At 45.2% G+C, this 17,245-nt stretch overlaps 1 protein-coding gene across 1 annotated transcript in view; it reads left to right on the top strand.

Moving 5' to 3' along the window:
• The window catches only part of MIB2 (MIB E3 ubiquitin protein ligase 2), a 42,624-nt gene that overhangs the window by 9,093 nt on the left and 16,286 nt on the right, over positions 1 to 17,245 (top strand). The window contains exons 2-5 of the mRNA XM_054395112.1: positions 3,575 to 3,925; positions 4,710 to 4,881; positions 13,446 to 13,552; positions 15,972 to 16,166. Of these exons, the coding sequence (XP_054251087.1) occupies positions 3,679 to 3,925; positions 4,710 to 4,881; positions 13,446 to 13,552; positions 15,972 to 16,166 (721 nt within the window). The 5' untranslated portion in view covers positions 3,575 to 3,678. The remainder of the gene's footprint in view (positions 1 to 3,574; positions 3,926 to 4,709; positions 4,882 to 13,445; positions 13,553 to 15,971; positions 16,167 to 17,245) is intronic.

Raw genomic sequence — 17,245 nt, 5'->3', positions numbered from 1 at the left:
AAAGCACTCTAAGGTGAAGTAATTCACCTGAGAAGACAATTCAAACTGCAGCATGTGTACAGGGGTGGAAAAGCTGCTGTAAGGAAAAAAAAAAAACACAAAAAACAACCAAGCAGCAATGAAACCAAACCACCTGTATCTTCCTCTGTTTGCCATGCTGTTCAAATAACCCAATCCCCCAGTTACACACAGAGATTTTGTCAATCTGCTTACACCACTCTTCAGTTCTGTTTGCTGTGTATTCAGTGCAGCAGCAACCTTTGCCTCTTAGGAGGCAGGTGTTGCATTGCCTCTAGAGCACCTTCTACCAGCAGCACAGTTTGAGTATTGGCAGAAAGTTGCAACAATTATTGGAACAAAAAACTGTTGTGGGGCTGGAGGTGCTAAAGTATTTCCCTTTTGTTCCAGCTGGGATTTCATAGATTACACCTGGGTTATTCTTTCCTGTGTCGCAGGAGATGAGGTCAGAACATTAGGTCAGCATTCAGAAATATGCTTGTGTCTTACAATGGATTATTTGTTTGTAGTTACTTTAAACTCCCATGGGAAACTGCTGTTTTCCCTGTGAATCATTTTTGGCAGCTACACCTATCCTTCCCTGGAGTAATTATGACCCAGGCAGCATCAAGGGAGGAGTTTATGCTTCAGCAAGTGAAACATTTCCATTTAGGAAGTAAATAATGCTGATCTCTGGCGAGGTTCAGACTGCATGGGCATTGCCATCCATCTCCTAATGGTTTGGAACAGTCCTGTTCTCTAACAGTGCATCACCTTTGCAGATTAGAGGGGAATGCAGAATGCATCTGGTGCCTTCTTGTGTGTTCACAGTAAGAAGATAGCCTTCAGATCAGCGAGCAGGGATTGCATGAAGGTCATTGCAGCATGGACAGCTCCATTAACTGGTATACAGCAGCACAAGTGTGCAGTTGAACTAAAACAGCTCCTAGAGCTGTGGGATAAGGACATGTCCAGCTCCCTTATAAGTGGTAGGGACCTGCAGAACCAAGGGAAGCTTTGATGCTTGTGGCAGCAGTAGAAGTCTGTTCCCATCTGGAACCAACTTATTATGGGCTACTGATGAAATGGATTTTTTTGTCCTTGCAACTTGGTACCTGTGATATTGACAGGGATTGCTGTCTGTTGGCAGTCCTGCAGCAAGATACCTGATGTTGGCTTGTCATATTGCATCCAGAAGTGATTTCACAGTGCAGTGAAGTGTTTTTCCAGGGCTCTTTCTACAGTGTCTTCGTGTTGCTTTGTGTTTGTGGTAGCTTGAAGAAGGCATCTCTGCAGCATCTGTGTCAGAAAAGTAGTGGGAAGGTGCAGGAAGAAGTGTGATTTTTGCCTGTATGTAGGTCACACATTTGTAGGCCCAAGGCAGTTCTGACCTGAGGTTGGTGCTTTGCTGTTGAAGTGTGTGTCACAGCATACAGCATGTCAGCCTGCTCTGCTGTTTTCAGGTAGCAAGGGATCATTCTCCTTCATACTGCAGTGACTTAAATTTTATGGGTTTGTGGCACAGCCTGGAATAATCTTCTATGATGAATAATTTCTGGAACAGGCGTTGCTTTCCTTGAAATGCTGAGAGTTCTGAAGACTGTGGTGGTTCATTCATTCCTGGGGAAAGAGAAAAGGTCTAATCCTTGTCTAAACCCCTCTGTGATACTTGTCATTGCTTTCTCTAAGCATGCAATTCCTTTGCCCACTGTTACTACCTCCCCCCACCCTCCATATGGATCAAACAGGAGGGTGGTGGTGGTTGTTTTTAAGGAAAAGCCATGCAGCAATAATTGAATTTTGCTTCTCTTGTACCTTTGTATTGCTGGATGTTTCCATTTGGTTTTTCTGCAGTGGGTTTGGCTGTCTTGACTGGCTGCTAGCAGCCTTTTAAAACAGCAGTTCTGCCTCTTACAGCAATAAATTGTCCTTTTTATTCATCCCTGATCTGAAGGAAGAAGGGAGGATTTTACAAATCTGATTAGACTCTGCACTGCTTTCAAAAAAACATACTTTTTTTTGAGGGGGGGTAATTTCTGCTTTCATGAAGACTGCAAACATGATGCACCTTAAACTCAGCAATGTTACATCCACCTCCACAAAAGAAGTCTAAATCAAAGTGTCGCCCAGGGCTTCTTACAGTGATGATTAAAATGAAGGATGACATGAAGTTCACAAGGACATCTGGTTTTGATGCTGCTCTCATGTGACAGGTGTTTGGATGTCACTGTGATGTGCAGTAGGAAAAGTCTGAAGCTAGCTTGATGCTAAAGCTGAACAGAAATTGAGCTCTGCACGCTGGAAACTTGATTTCTTTGCATCAAACTACTCCTCCATACATTTAAAAGGGGATGCTTGGCTGGAGGAAGAGTTTATTTTTAGGGCTTAGTGGTTTCAGTTGCTTTATTGCTGGGTGGTAGAGTTAACAGCGTGTCACATGGCTCAGAGCTGCTCCTATTGCCATGTCTGAGCACACATCCTATTAGCTTGTCAGCTAAACCAGGCTTGGCAGCCTGGTTTGAACTGGTTTTGTGTTGTGGCAGTTGGTAAGATTTGCTGTGCTTCTAGGATCTGCACTGTTTGGCCCTTAGCATTCTGTTGGGTTTGGGGCTTTTTGAATTCAAAGAAAATTTTTGGATGTTGTGGATAACTGGAGAGAATGAGGGAGGCCCAGAGATGCCCAAAGATAAAAGGATGCTAGAGTAGGTTTTTCCAGAAGTTAAAGCAGGAGCTTGGCCCTAAATGTTGAAAGCCATGCTCCTCTGGCTTGTTCTGGCAAAGAGGTAAACCAGGCTTTGACAATTTCTTTGATTTAATTGAAAGTTGTGGATGTGCTCCATCTGTGTGGTATTCACCTCATTTACCAATTGTCATGGCAACAATTAGGAAGATTATTCCAAGCTCTTATTGATCCTAGCCTGAAGTCTGGAGAGCTCTGTGTGGGTAAGCAATAATCCTTTCCTGTTCGTCTTGGAGCTGACATTGCTAAAGAGCAGCAAAAGACCTTTCTCTTTGGGGAAAACAGACAAGCATCTTTCATCTGCATCTTTAACACTTCCTGCATCCCAAAATCAAGCCCAAAACGAACTTTCTGGGCAAGTGGAACTCAGCACTGCAGTATTGAACTAATAAGATGTGAGGAATCTCCAAGGAAAATAGACTGCTACTGCTATTTTTATTGCTAAAATCATGTTGCTGGTGTTTTCCTGGTTGTGTTTCGATTCCATTGACCATTCTAGTTTTTGTTTCTCTTGCCATTGTGTCTCTGGTGGCTGTTGCACTTCCTCCTGAATTAGAAATCAAGGGCTGGTCCTGGTGTTTTGTCAAAACTTCTTGTCCAGTCCTCTTCCCTCATCCCCAGTGCTCTGGGATAAGTCTTTTGGACATACGCAGGTGTTCCTGTGCCTTGGAAGTCTGGCTAGTTTGCGTGTGTGTCCCATCTAAAGCTGGGAGGATCCCTGTTTTAAATAAAGCACAGATTTATCTGCTCAGCAGCTCAGGCCTCTTCTGGAGCCAGGTCATTCTGGGCAAAATGTGCTGTGGCAAATGGTGTCACTTAACTGTGTTGTCTCCTCAGGTGTGCTGAACATGCTGCTGAGGATGCTGGATGTGCTGCTGGTGATACTGCCTGTCTGCAAGGCCCCTCACCTGGAGGAGCTGTAGAGGTTGCCGTGCAGGTGGATGGACGTGGAGCCCTATGCCAGCATGCAGGTCGGGATGCGAGTCGTGCGTGGAGTGGACTGGAAGTGGGGCAACCAGGACAATGGAGAAGGGAATGTCGGGACTGTGGTCGAGATTGGTCGGACAGGCAGCCCAACCACTCCAGATAAGACTGTGGTCGTGCAGTGGGATCAAGGCAACAGGACCAATTACAGGACTGGATTCCAAGGGGCTTACGACCTCCTTCTGTATGATAACGCACAAATAGGTGAGTGTGGCAAGGGCAGGAAGCACCAACACTGGTGCTGGGAACCCAGCTCCTTCAGTGTGTGGGAATCCTGCCTCATGTGCAAGCTGGAATGCTCAGCCTCTTGCAGCTTCCTGTGGTCTGGTGCTGAGCAGTAGGGTATGCTCAGCCACTTCGTGGCAAGGACGTTCCTGCTTGCTTCTAGGCAAAGGCCTTTCTTTCTTCATTCTGAGTCTGTCAGTTTTACTGAATTGTTGTTCTGTTAGATTCTGTTAGGATGGGAGTCCCTTAAGCCAGGAATTGGATGCTTCAGGTTGCTCATTTCACTTCACAGAATCATAGAATGGTAGGGGTTGGAAGGGACTTGTGGAAATCATCTAGTTCAACCCCCCTGCCAAAGCAGAATCACCCAGGACCAGGTCACACAGGAATATATCCAGGTGGGTTTTGAAAGTCTAGAGAAGGAGACTCTACAACCTCTCTGGGCAGCCTGCTCCAGTACTCCATCACCCTCACAGCAAAGAAACTTTTCTTATTGTTGAGGTGGAACTTTCTGTGTTCCAGTTTATCTATTGCCCTTTGTGAGAAGAGACTAGTCCCATAACCTTGACACCCACCCTGTAGCTATTGACCAGCATTGAGAAGATCTCCCCTCAGTCTTACCACAGCATTGCATCCTCTTCAATACACACAGCACATGATTGTATTTCTCTTTACAGCACGCTGATGTAGTTCTGAGAGCCTGCTCGCCCTGCTCTCTCTGGATTTGGTGTGGATCTCACCTGCCTTTACTTTTCTCTCCTAGGTGTCCGTCACCCCAACATCATCTGTGACTGCTGCAAGAAGCATGGCATCCGGGGGATGCGCTGGAAGTGCAAGATGTGCTTTGACTATGACCTGTGCACACAGTGCTACATGAACAACAAGCACGACCTCTCGCACTCCTTCGAGCGCTACGAGACGGCGCACTCCCAGCCGTGAGTCGTGCTCTAGGGCAGGGACGCTTGACCTTGCTGAGCTTGACAGCTGCCCACTCTGTAGCAGTGGTCTCCAAAACATGGGGAGGGTGTGCCCCAGAGGATATGCAAGATGCTCTTGAGGTGCAGGTGGAGGGAGGGGATTCTGCTCTTCTTTGCTCTGCTGAGACCATGCCTGCAGTGCTGGGGCCAGCTCTGGAGTGCTCAGCACAGACAGGGACCTGTTGGAGCGGGGCCAGAGGAGGCCACAGCAATGATGGGAGGGCTGGAGCCTCTCTGCTGGGAGGATGAGCTGAGAGTGGTTTTATTCCCTCCTCCTGAGGAGGGCTTGAAGATGAACTTTGTAATCCTCTTGCCTTTAGGAAAACTATTAGGAAGTCAGCTTTTGTCTGTGGTGTTGGTATTTTTTCCTTTTTTTCCTCCCCTTGAAAAGATCCCTGTGTGTTGCATCCATCTGTGGAATGAAAAGTAATTGCATTGCTAAAGACAGCAGTGTTGGGTTTCCAGCTGGTTTTCCTCCCATGTGGGAAGCTCTCTCTGGAGTTGATTACCACAATTGAGCCAGAATTCTGAATGCAGCAAAGGGGTAGAGGATGCTGCTGTCCAAACAATATCTTCTCTGAGCTTTGAGGCTTGTGTTTATCCACCTGATTAGGATGTTTCTTGAGCTTGTGTTAAAATGACAAGCCAGCCAGATGCTTTAGTGAAATGAGCTTTGTGATTTCATACAGATAAAACCAGACTTTTTTCCCCTCTCTCTCTGAATATTATAATTAGCTGCAGGTTACTCAGAGGTGCCTGCTTGTGGCTTTTGTTTGAGCTCTAGGTACAGTGCCATTAAGGTACATAATCATCCTGACATTTAGAGAGAAAAAAGAGCCAACAATTACAGTAAAAGGCTGAATTGTTGCAGAGCAGGCCAAATTTTCTGTCCTCTTTCTGGTTTCTCCTGGTGCTGCACAGTGCTGCATTCCCTTGGGCAGCAGGCCAGCTCTGTTGCCTCTCCTGACCCTCATCAGGAACACCCTAGAAGGCTGTCCTTTCTCAAAAGGCACACTGCTAGGCAATTGCTCCCTAGTATTCATCCTCTGCAGCATTTATTTCCTTTTCTGAGGAATCTGAATGGTGAAAGATGGAAATAGAGCAATTTTTCTTCTCAAGTCTTGTATCTGACCTGTGTCCAGGCTGCCGCTTGAATTAGGCAGCAGAGGGTTTGTTGTTGGTGTGAAAAGAGAGCCTGGAGGGCTGCCAGGAGACTTGCCAGACCTGGTGCTGTCCTGTGTGAGTTGTTTGACTTTCACAAAACACTGCAGCATTGCTCTGGAATGTCACTGAAGCACTGGAGAGCTCTTAGGAGGTAGATGCTCACTAGAGCAGAACTTGCTTCCTGATGATGCTTACCTCTTAGTGGCTTTTTGGTTTGTTTGGGTTGGGGCTTTTTTTTTTCCTATCACTTTGGGTTGTGTTTTTTTTTTTTTTTTTCCTGTGAGTGTGGCTCATTCTGTGGTTAGAGATGGGATGATATAAGTCAACTCTTTGGGTTGATTAAAAAGAAATTGAGAGCCTGTGATACCAAGGTTTTGTTGAGGTAACAGTGTTCTGGTTGACATTACTGTGCCTTAACAGGAGCAGTGATCTTCCTAACAGCAAGCAGCTGGTAAAAAGCCAAAAGAAAAAAGTGGGTGTGTGTGACATCAGGGACACAGCATGTGCCAGATGTGGCAGTGGTTGCTGGGAACTTCAGTAATGGGTATGGATTTTTATGGGCTTGATTTTGGCAGTACATGATCCTTTAACACTTTCCAAGGGTCTAGAGAATGAGAAGAAGATAAATCACTCTGGTACATTAATGATTCAGGGAGATAAATTGATAATGAAATCACTCTGTACATATAACTGAAGGAGTAAAGGAAAAAGCAGCACTGGTGGATAATAAAACATCTTTCCTGCTGTTCCTGCATGGCAGGTATTGAATGTAGCCATGCTGAGGGACAGAGAGAAATCAGAAATCCTCACTGAAGAAGCTTCCACTTGTGGAAAGCTGCAATTTTCAAGATGAATGAAAGGCAACAGGCTGTCAGAAGTGCTTTTGTTTCAGTCATTTGCTGGAATGCTGTGCTAGAGCTGCAGTGCCTATGTCTTTCATGCAAGAGCTTTCATACAGGGAGCTGGCAAAGTGAACCAGTGTGAATCAGAAATGTCTTGGCAGTGCAGGAGAAGCAAAAAGTGGGAATACCTCTGCTTTAATGCAAATATAATCCTAGGATTTACTGGTCTGGTGTTCCATAGATTGTTCTGCATTAGGAATTGAATGTCTGAATAAAACAATAAGTGAGGTGAGGAGCATGGAGGGAGATCACCTTTGGACCATGCCGTGGAGAGGATTTCTTTGGAATAACTGAGGTCTGAGCTGCAAAGACTCTTTGCCTTAGGCAGTGCAGCAGCCTTTTCGAAGAACAAAAATTGCATGCTTCTGACTCACTAGGACTGGTGCTTAGATCACTCAGCTCAATCTTTTTGCTCTATAAAACAGAGAAAACCTTTGGCAGTTCCCCAAGGACCAAAAAAAAAAAAAATTACATTTAAAAAGACATGGTAATTGCTGTGTGGATTTAGTTTTTCTTATGATTTCCTTGCTACCTGTTGTTTGGATGGCTGTGAAACAGGATGAGTCTCTTTTACTCCCTTTTTCTGGCAGGAAGTGGGGAGTTTTTGGTGTTTACCATCAGCTTCAGGCACAGGCAGTGTGTGTTACTTTCAAGACCCAGGCAGAGTGCTGTGATGAGTCCATTGGGGTGTTAACTGGTCAGGAAACTTAGAAGCAGGGAGTGTATGGAGGAACAGCTCACCAAATTTGACAGCATCCCATAGTCTTGGTTTTGCCTAAAGAAGGAGGGGCTGCTTTGTTGCACAAGGGTTGGATATTATGAAAAATTTCTTCCCCAAAAGGATTGTTGAGCCCTGGACTGGGCTGCTCAGGGCAGTGGTAGAATCCCCATCTCTGGAGGGATTTCAAAGCTGTAGAGATGTGGTAGTGATGAACATGGTTTAGTGGTGACCTGGCAGTGCTGGGTTAATGGTTGGACTTGATGGTCTTAAGGGTCTCTTCCAGCCAACATGATTCTGTGGTTCTGTTCTGTATATCATGACTGTAGGCCTTGGCTTCCTGCCCTCAGTGTAGCACCAGGGGATGCAGCTGCATTAGAGCTGTCCCATCAGCTACCTCTCTAACCAGAGTTTCCAGTCCCTCCCTGGTCTCAGTCCTCAGTCTGTTGTGGGAGTATCACCACACATTCAGTCTTGCAGCTGGTACCATTGCTGATCCTTTGACAGAGAAAGCCAAAGCCTCCAGTAGGACCATTTCAGAGATCTCAGGGTGATGTCTGCACAGCAAACTGCCACCACTTGCATTGCTGTGGCCAGACTTACCACATGGCTCCTGTGCAGCTAAACCAAGGCAAGGCCAGCAGCTCACTAATCCTAGGACTTAAGAGGCTTTAAGCCCAGACAGGCACTGCAGAGGGTTCCCAATCAGTTTTCTAAAGAAGCTTTGAAGACACCTTTACCTGGAGGCTATTTCAGGTCTTAAATGACCTGAATTTGAACCTCTGATGGCAGGAAGTACTGGTTTATTGCTTTTAAATATGTATTTATTTTGCCATTTGAAGTAACCTCTTCCTAACATCTGCTAATTGCAGGTATTTTTAATTGGTCTTGTTTGATTTGATAATTTTCTGGCTGTTTGGGGAGAGGCTTTCACCCTTCATTTAAAAATAGGGTCAGGCCTCTTTTTTTGTTTTTTCTCTTGCAGACTTTTTTTTTTTTTCTGTTGTTTCACAGTTCTGTATCCATTTGCTGAATATGTGCTTGGTAATTGGGAAATAAATCAGTGTCTGCAAGCAGGAGAGCAAAGCAAAACATAGCAGGTTTGTGATAGGGCTGGGATAGTCAGGCACAGCCTGCAAATAATGAAGTCTGAGATGATCTTCCCCTAATACAAAACATTAATGTTTTTATTTCCAGGTGCAAAGGCAGCAATGGCACTTGGTGTGCATCACCTTCTGAGGGCTGATGCTGAGCTGAATTTCAGTAGAGGGAAGTGGTTTGTTTTACCCAGCCTTCACTCACCAATAAATCACAACCATAACAATTTTTCAAGAGCCCTATGGTTTTTTTTTTGAGAACAATAGAGTTGGAGGAGCCAGCAAAGTACACAGGGAAATGTTTTGTGTAATCAAGCATAAGAAGTAACAAATATTTTCCCACATAGTGTGTTATGCTGTAGTCAAAACAGAGTTTGCAGTTACTTGCAGCCATGATTCTTAAACCAGCTCTGGCTAGTCTAGTTACCAGTTGGGTTTCCAAATCAGATGCATTACCAGAACAAGTGCATGCCATCATGTAGCTTTGCTTGTGCCATGCTGACCCATGCAAGGCAGCTTTAATAATCCAGCCTGCCATCTGTAGCTGGTTATCCTGTATCCCTGAGCTAACATACAGCAGCTGAGTGACAACTGCTGGGCATTTGATTACCAGGCAATGAAGGGGATCTAGGTTTATTTTCTGTGTTTACCTCTTCAGCATGTATTCATGGAATGGTTTAGCTTGGAAGGGACCTTAATGATCTTCTGGTTCCAACCCATCTTCCACTAGACGATGTTGCTCAAGGCCTCATCCAACCAGCCTTAAGTGTGCACACACATTTCAGTTCACATTTAGGAGCCTCAGTCCTTGCCCACTGTGGCTTTCCAAAGCTGAGTCTGGTAAGGAGGTCAGCAGAAAAGACAGCAAGCTTCTAGCCCAACCTTGTGGTGTGAGTTGTAAGCATCCAGCTGTTTTTGTCAGGAACTGTGCCTTGGCCAGGAAGGATGGGATTGACAATGGAAATTCTTGGTCAAGACAGTTCCTGAAATAGGTTTCTGTGATCCTGATCCCTCACTAGTGTCCTTGTCTGAGTCTGGCTCATGCTTGAGCAATCAGCATCCGCCTGCCATCTGTCAGAATTTCCTTCCTTTATCCTTTGCTGGAAGTGCTTCAGTAAAAGCTTTGCTAGGGAGGATTAGAGAATCCAGAATTTCTTGCCCCACTGAGGTCAGTTTTACCTGCAGCTTCTGGAAGCCCTTTGTGTTGGCTTTTCTTGAAGTAGCCTGGGTAGGTCTTTGTGCATCCTAAAGAGGAGTGTGGTACCTGCTGCGAGCTGAGCTTCTAGTTTACAGCTGTGCCTTGCTGAAGAGATTAACACACTTATTTCTGGCCTGCTGCCTTGCAGGGTGACCACCTCCGTGGCTTTTCACTCCTATTTATTCTGCTTGTTTCTTTGGGGTAAAAAGTTTCTGCAGCTGAGAAGTTTCTCTCTTGGGAAATGGCAGTGCCTGGTATGAAGGGGTTCTGACTTCTGCAGAGCCTGAGATCTCTCCTGCAAACAAAGCAGTTTCAACTTCTCCAAGTGAGTTATTCTGAGTTTCAAATCTCTCTCTGTAAAGCATGAGTGATGCTCTTTTTCTAGCTGTCTGGAGCATAACTCTCAGTGATGTCAAAGGCTATCTGAGCACCTCACTGAAATTTGAACAGGGGCAGAATATGCACAGAGGGGTGGTTCCCAGCATGCTGAAGAGAGGCATAGCTTCATTCTGTACAGGACATGCTCCCAAGGGTTTGCTGGGCTCTATGGTAATTTAATATCATTGGAATTTGTAGGGCAGAAGTGGCTGCAGACTTTGGCTGTCATAATTAAAATTGTTATTAAAGGCAATGCTGCAGTGATTAAATTTATCCCGAGGGTATTTTTGCAACACACTAATAGCTTTGGTTGTTATCCAGTATTTGGAGCAAAACATGTTGAATTAGATTAAAACCTGTACTGGCTCAGGACATCTGGCTCTTGCATCAGTCTTTGGTGTGGCTGGTCAGCAGTGTGGTAGAAGACAAGGTCAAGATTTTTTGTGAGGCAGGGGAAATAAGGGTAGTTGGGATGGGTTGCCTCCAGCAGTTCAGGAGAATGGGAGGTGCAGTTTCTTATACTTCTGTAAGGAAGCTCAGCTTTCTGCAGAGGCCAGCTGTGGTTTTTTTCTGGTCTCTAGCCACAAATGTCACCAAAGATGAAAGGTGTTGAGATGGAAAATGACTGCTGGGATATGATTATACAAAAAAAGGATAAATGATGATAGGGGTCTGATGAATGGGAGCTATTTTGCTGTTTAAACATCTTTCTTGAGTTTCACTTGGTGCTTTATTTTGCCATCACTGAGAATCTTTGCATTGAAATTCCTCCTTTGTGAGAGCAGGGTTTGGAGGAGAAAAGTGTATTTTTATCACTTTGTGATAAACTCAGGCCTTGACTAAGGTGTTTTGTGATGAATTGTTAGGAAAGAACTCCACAAAAGAACCCCAGTGAAAATAGAATGGTGTAGCTAAGCTGATTCAGATGTAGCACACAAATCCATGCTGTTTTTTTTGAAGCCAGTCTGTGGTGCCTGACACAGAGCAATAAAATGAATGCTGATCACTGCTTCTTTTTAGCTAAGCTTTTTCTTAGCCCTCTTCCATTATATTCTTTCCCACCTGCCAGGCGTGGTGGGTGTTGAAAACAGACAAAATCTCAACCATTCAAACAACCATCCTCAGCTTCCTCCTGTGGAGCTGCAGTCTGGATGATGAACATTGAACAGTGATAAGGATATGTGTAAATAATCTCTCCCTCTTTTTTAAACACATTAAGTTGTAAAGCACAGGTGGGAGAAGTTAAGAAAGGTAAAAGACTTAGGCTGCTGGTGGATAAGTAAACAGTAAGTTCAAGCGTAAGCTTTTTATCCTTCTGAGTCTCCACCTTCTCTCTCTAGGTATTAGATGGAAAATAAATACAGCATTCTGAGGTCAGCCCTACCCCCAGTAGCCTTCCCCTCCCCTTCCCCTGTGGAGCAGCTGCTGAACCTCATTGTGCTCTCTCTGGTCTGGGAGTTGCCAAGAGCCTGTCAGGAGGAGGTGTGCGATTACGGCTATGGATTGTGGCACTTCTGCGGTCACCTAGGGAAGTGGATCGTACCCTGGGCGAGGTCCCTGAGGACTTTGGTGGCTTGGAGTCTCATGAGAGAGCTTTCTGCTAGGGAAAGGGTCCCGGAAGAGCAGGCGCAAAACCAGCAGAGAGGTTGCTGTAACATTATGGGAATTGGAAGCTGCTTTAACAGGACATCAGACCCCCTCTTTACTATCACGTAGGTATTTTTCTTCTCTTTCCCCTTAAGCTGGGTGGTGTGTGTGGTGTGGATTGCAGGGCAGATAGAGAGCTCTGTGTTATCCTGGAAACAGTCTAGCCACAACACTGCTGGTCTAATCTGTTCTGCTTCTCAGCAAATGAGCTAGGCTGTGTTGTCTGCAGTTCTGACTTCAGGCTAGGAGACTGCCTGGGCCATTTCCACCCTGGTAACCTCCATCAGCATTGCTTTCAACTCAGTCATGAGGTAAAAGGGAAGCTGGAAGTGTTTCATTCTTTCTCTGAGGTGATGTCAACCTTTCTGGAGAGGTTACTTTCTCCCTACTCTGAGCCCCTCTTTTCTTTTTCCCCTCTCTGAGCCTCTCTTTTAAGGATAAGTTTTAATTTTATGAGCCTTCCATTGACTGACTTTGGTGTTCTTGTGGACTCTGAGTGGCACAGCTGCAGTGAAAACCAGCATGCCCTCCTGCTATGATGTTTAGGATTGCTTGATGGTTTTTCAGCAGGGTTTTCCCTGCTGAAGCTGCTAAATCCGCGTTTTACTGACTTTGGTTTGCAGATGTTGTACCTTATGCTGTAGAATGCCAGTAAAGGGTTATGTTAGAAGGTATTAATCATACTGTGGCCCTTGGGGAGCTGCCTTGCCCTAATATATTTTGTGGTTCTTCCATCTCAGAGCTTGTGGAGAATTTTTTCTTCTTTGGAGCTGCTAGGTTTTATTTTCTGCACCTTGAAGGCTCTTGAAGATCTGAAACAAGGATGATCTTTTTTTTTCCTTTGTGGCTAATTGTGTAGTGTCCGAGTGAATGGAATCATTCTGAATCTTCATGTTTATAAATGCTCAGCTTCCTGAGTCAGCAAGATGACATTCTGGTGTCCAGCAACTTAAAGGAGCCTCCACCATGGTCCTGTTGCTTGTGTGCAGAGAGATGTTTGTCCCTGCACTGAAGAGTGCCTGTTCCTTGTGCTCATAGAGCATCTCCTCTGCCCTGTTGTCTGCATCCCATTGTTGAGAACATTTGTAAAGCTCTTCATGGATCTCACAGGTTTTGGTAATGTCTGAAGATAAACCTGGGTGGTCTTTAGTCCAGTGTGTTATCTGTTAGTTGCCTTTCTGCTGTCAGGTGAACAGTGCCTAGGAGCAGCTCTATGATCAGTGACCCTGTTCAACTATTTCATTGTTTTCTCTCACATCTTATACTCTCTTCAGAGCTCAAACCCTGTTTTCCTCTAGCTAAATGTGGTATACTTGATCCTTCTATGACAGACCTCTGTTGGAACAGAGCTTTATAATAAAATGTGAAAAAGTAATTATAAATTGATTTGGGTTTTTCTTCTTATTTTTTTTCCCCAGAGTCCTGGTGAGTCCTCGACAGAATTTGACTCGCATCACTTTAAAAGGGACTTTCCAGGGGGCTAAAGTAGTTCGTGGTCCTGACTGGGAGTGGGGTAACCAGGATGGTAAGTTGCTTTTGAGAGATGGCCTGTAAAACGCCATTTGATTTTTTTTTTTTTTTTTTAATTGTATTTTCTTTCTCTTTTTACCAAATTTCTAGCTGAAAACCTGTGTGAAGCAGTAGCTTCTAGGAGAAGTAGTTATTGCAGGTGTTTAGAGTATTTAGTAGTGTTTGGTTTCTTGTATTTATTTAAAAGCATACCTGGGACATGAAGTGTGGGAAGGGAATTTTTGCTGCTCCTCTTTCATAGATGTGAGAACTCCTGGCAACCATCTTGGAAGGTCTTGTATAGAGCTGTAAATGTTCACCACCTTACAAGAAAATAAAGACCTATCTTTTCCTGGAAAACTTTCCATTCACCCGTGGATAGTGGGAATAAAATTTGCTGACTTTGTGTACAGTACTCCTGTTTCCCTTGGAGTTCTCTGGAATGTCCTGGTTTGGACAATTTAGGACAGTGAAGAGAAATGATCTTTGAGCAGCAGTAATGAGGAACTCCATACTGTGGTTTCTGAAGAATGGTTTCTCCTTTCTGTAGGAATTGTAGCTTCAGGCTGGAAGTGGAAAGGGACAAAAATACCCTTTCTAGAGCTACTCTTGGGGTGCTCATGACTGTGTCTAATTCACTGGTGCCTATTTCTGTGTAGCACTGCAGGGTTAAGGAAGCATTAGTGTCTGTTTCTATTCCAGAGCCTTGTGCACACTGTGATGCTTCTAGCTTCTTTTTTCCTCTTAATAATTAAGTTATAAGCCCAAAGGTTTCCAGTGTTGGCTCCACCATTTATTGCAGCTCTGGGTTCAGTGGAGGACGTGGATGCTTGCAGGGTCTGAGAGCAAAAGCAGCTTATGCTCAGTCCAGCTTATCCATCCTTTTGGGATCAGATCAACATTTACATGTCTGAGACGTGGGTTGCTTACGATGATTGTGGCCTGAAAGCAATTGAGATGAGCAAGACAAGTGAGAAGAGACATCAGGCCAGCCACTCAGCTGGTCTCTAATGCCATGACTTTGATGGAGCTGCCCCAATTACAGCCACTTGCTCTTTTGAACTTAGCTCCCTGCTGTCATGAACTCTTATTTCCATTGAAGGCAGTAACATGCAAATTGTGCTAATAAAGAGCCTTGCAAGCCCTGTAATAGTCTGTTGGTTAAGCTTCTGTATTGCTCCTGTGTGTCTGGTAAGGGCAAGAGCAGCTAGCTGAGAAATCTGATCAAGTGGTCTGGCTTTTATTTGTCTTTCTAGCAGTCCTGCTGCCCAAAGCCCTTTGCAGAAATTAACGTTGACTGTGAAATTTGCAAGTTGACCAAACGTTTTTTGCTCTGCTGTGGTCAGGGTGAGGACAAGCTGAGGGAGCTGGGGTTGGTCAGCCTAGAGAAGAGAAGACTTCATGGGGACCTTAGAGCTGCCTTGCAATACCTGAAGGGATCCTACAGGAAGGCTGCAGAGGAACTTCTCATGAGGATGTCTAGAGACAGGCCAAGGGGGAATGGTTTGAAACTGAGGGAGAGCAGGGTTAGACTAGAGCTGAGGAAGAAGTTCTTCAGTGTGAGAGTGGTGAGACTCTGAAATAGGTTGCCCAGGAAGGTTGTGGCTTCTCCCTCCTCCCTGGGGATGTTCAAGGCCAGGTTGGATGAGGCCTTGAGCAGCTGAGTTTAGTTGAGAGGTGTACCCTGCCTCTGGCAGGGGGTTTGGAGTAGATGATTCTACCTTTCTTTAGTTGCTGTTCCTCTACCTGGCTGGTGCTGGGGAGAAATGAAAGGGCTTGGGTGGATTTTCCAGTCCTGCTGTGTTTTTGTCTTGCCACAGCGTGGTGCCGTGCCGCTGCACCTCGCCGTGTTCCTGTGCGCTGCTGCTCCACAGAGTGCAGCTCCTCCATGCCTGTGTTCCAAAGTAAATGGCTGACTGGCTGCCTTTCAGGGGCTTTAAACATAGAGATTCTGTCTCTTAATTGGTCAAACTGAGTTGTCTCATGATTGAATTGCTCTAATTAAAAAGGTGAGTGGGATCCCTTGTGCCTTCTGCAGACCCAGGTGAATTGTTCAGGCTGTGAGGAACTTTTCTGAGCTGCCAAATCATTTATTTATTGTGTGTGATTTCCTTCTTTCATGTGTATGAGGAACACTTGACTGGAGGGCAGTGGCTCAGGCAGAGTATGCTGTCAGTGAAGCAGACTTGTGTGCTGACCCCACAGAAATCCTTCCTGGTGGCAACCTCTCAGCCCAAATTTCAGCTACCCTGGCTGTGGACAGTGCCTACTCCTTGATAGTGAATAGTTGGAGAGATGATGAGCTTTTTTCCTTATTTTTTGCCTAGTTGAGGTTAAAAGGCCATTAAATTACATCCCAGTGCTAGGTGAATTGCTGTATATTGGTCCTAGTGAAAATGCAAGCTGGACACTTTGCTCTCCTCTCCCTCCATCAGGTGGTGAAGGTAAAACTGGACGTGTGGTTGACATCCGTGGCTGGGATGTGGAGACTGGACGCAGTGTGGCCAGCGTCACGTGGTCTGATGGTACCACAAACGTCTACAGAGTTGGACACAAGGGAAAAGTGGACCTGAAATGTACTGTGGAGGCATCTGGTGGTTTTTACTACAAAGAGCATCTCCCCAAATTAGGTGGGTAGGGACGAGCGGTTCTGATTCACGCTGCCGCTTCGTGACGCTGAAGCCATTTTGCTTGGAAGACAGAAGAGCAGCATGTGGCTCTAGGAAGGTGCCACATGATCTGTGCCATTTGGAAGTAGTAGTCTGTGTGTGAACAGATTGCTTTATTTCAGAGTGGTTAGTAAAATAGTTCGGCCTTTCAGTGGTAAGGCTGTTGGAAGACCATCAGACGTCCACAGCTGTGTCCTAAGGAGGGATCTTCTGCTAAGGGCAGAGTTTTGCTGCTGCAGATGCATGGAACTCCTTGGGAGTGCCTGCCTGTGTCAGCAGAGGATTCAACCCAGTGCCAATTTTGTTAATCCAAAGAGTTTTTTTTCATGCTCCAGGCAAGAATTGGCCCAATTGCTGTCCACTGTGCTTTTAGAGAGGAAATACTTTGATAAACCAAAAAGCCTCTTGAAGGGGAATGTAACAAAAGGAAATTTCAGCCAATGGAGCTGTCAAGTATTTGCCCAGCAGGGAGATTATAAAAAGTCATGGGAAAAGGTGATTGTATTGGCAACTTGCTGCAATCCACTTTTCCTCTTAACTCCAATGAAACCAAGGAAGCTATTTGTGGGTTTGGACTTCCAGCATTTTTCACTAAGGTGTCATTTAGGTTTTTTTTAAAATGAGGTGCAGGGACTCCCCTAAAGGAAACCTGAGAGATCTGGTTTTGAGACTGCAGCAGAAAGGATCAGGTTTTTCTCATTCTTTTCTCTTCTTCAGCACCTTGGCAAGAGCAGGAGGGAAGGGAAAGGTTAGCTGGGGAGTTTATTTCCAGGGGTACAGTGCCTTGCTGCACAGGAAAGCTGGGAGGGCAGAGCTCTCCACAAAGCCAGCTATGTGGCTGCCTGTGGAAGAGAGCTTATTTTGGGTACTGTGTGGGTGTGTCTGCTGAACAACAGTTGTGGGTGACTGAATTGCAGGGAACAGCTGCTGATGTCTGATGTGACACAAGAGGGAAGGGACAGAACTGTGCCTTATTTTAACTACCTCATGTTCAACCTATATCAATATCCACTTAGAGCTAAACCCTCTTGATCTCTCTA

The sequence above is a fragment of the Indicator indicator genome, chromosome 32, assembly GCF_027791375.1.
Source record: "Indicator indicator isolate 239-I01 chromosome 32, UM_Iind_1.1, whole genome shotgun sequence".
NCBI lineage: Eukaryota > Metazoa > Chordata > Aves > Piciformes > Indicatoridae > Indicator > Indicator indicator.
Note: the sequence above shows the minus strand (reverse complement) of the source record. Positions and strands in the feature narration are given on the sequence as shown.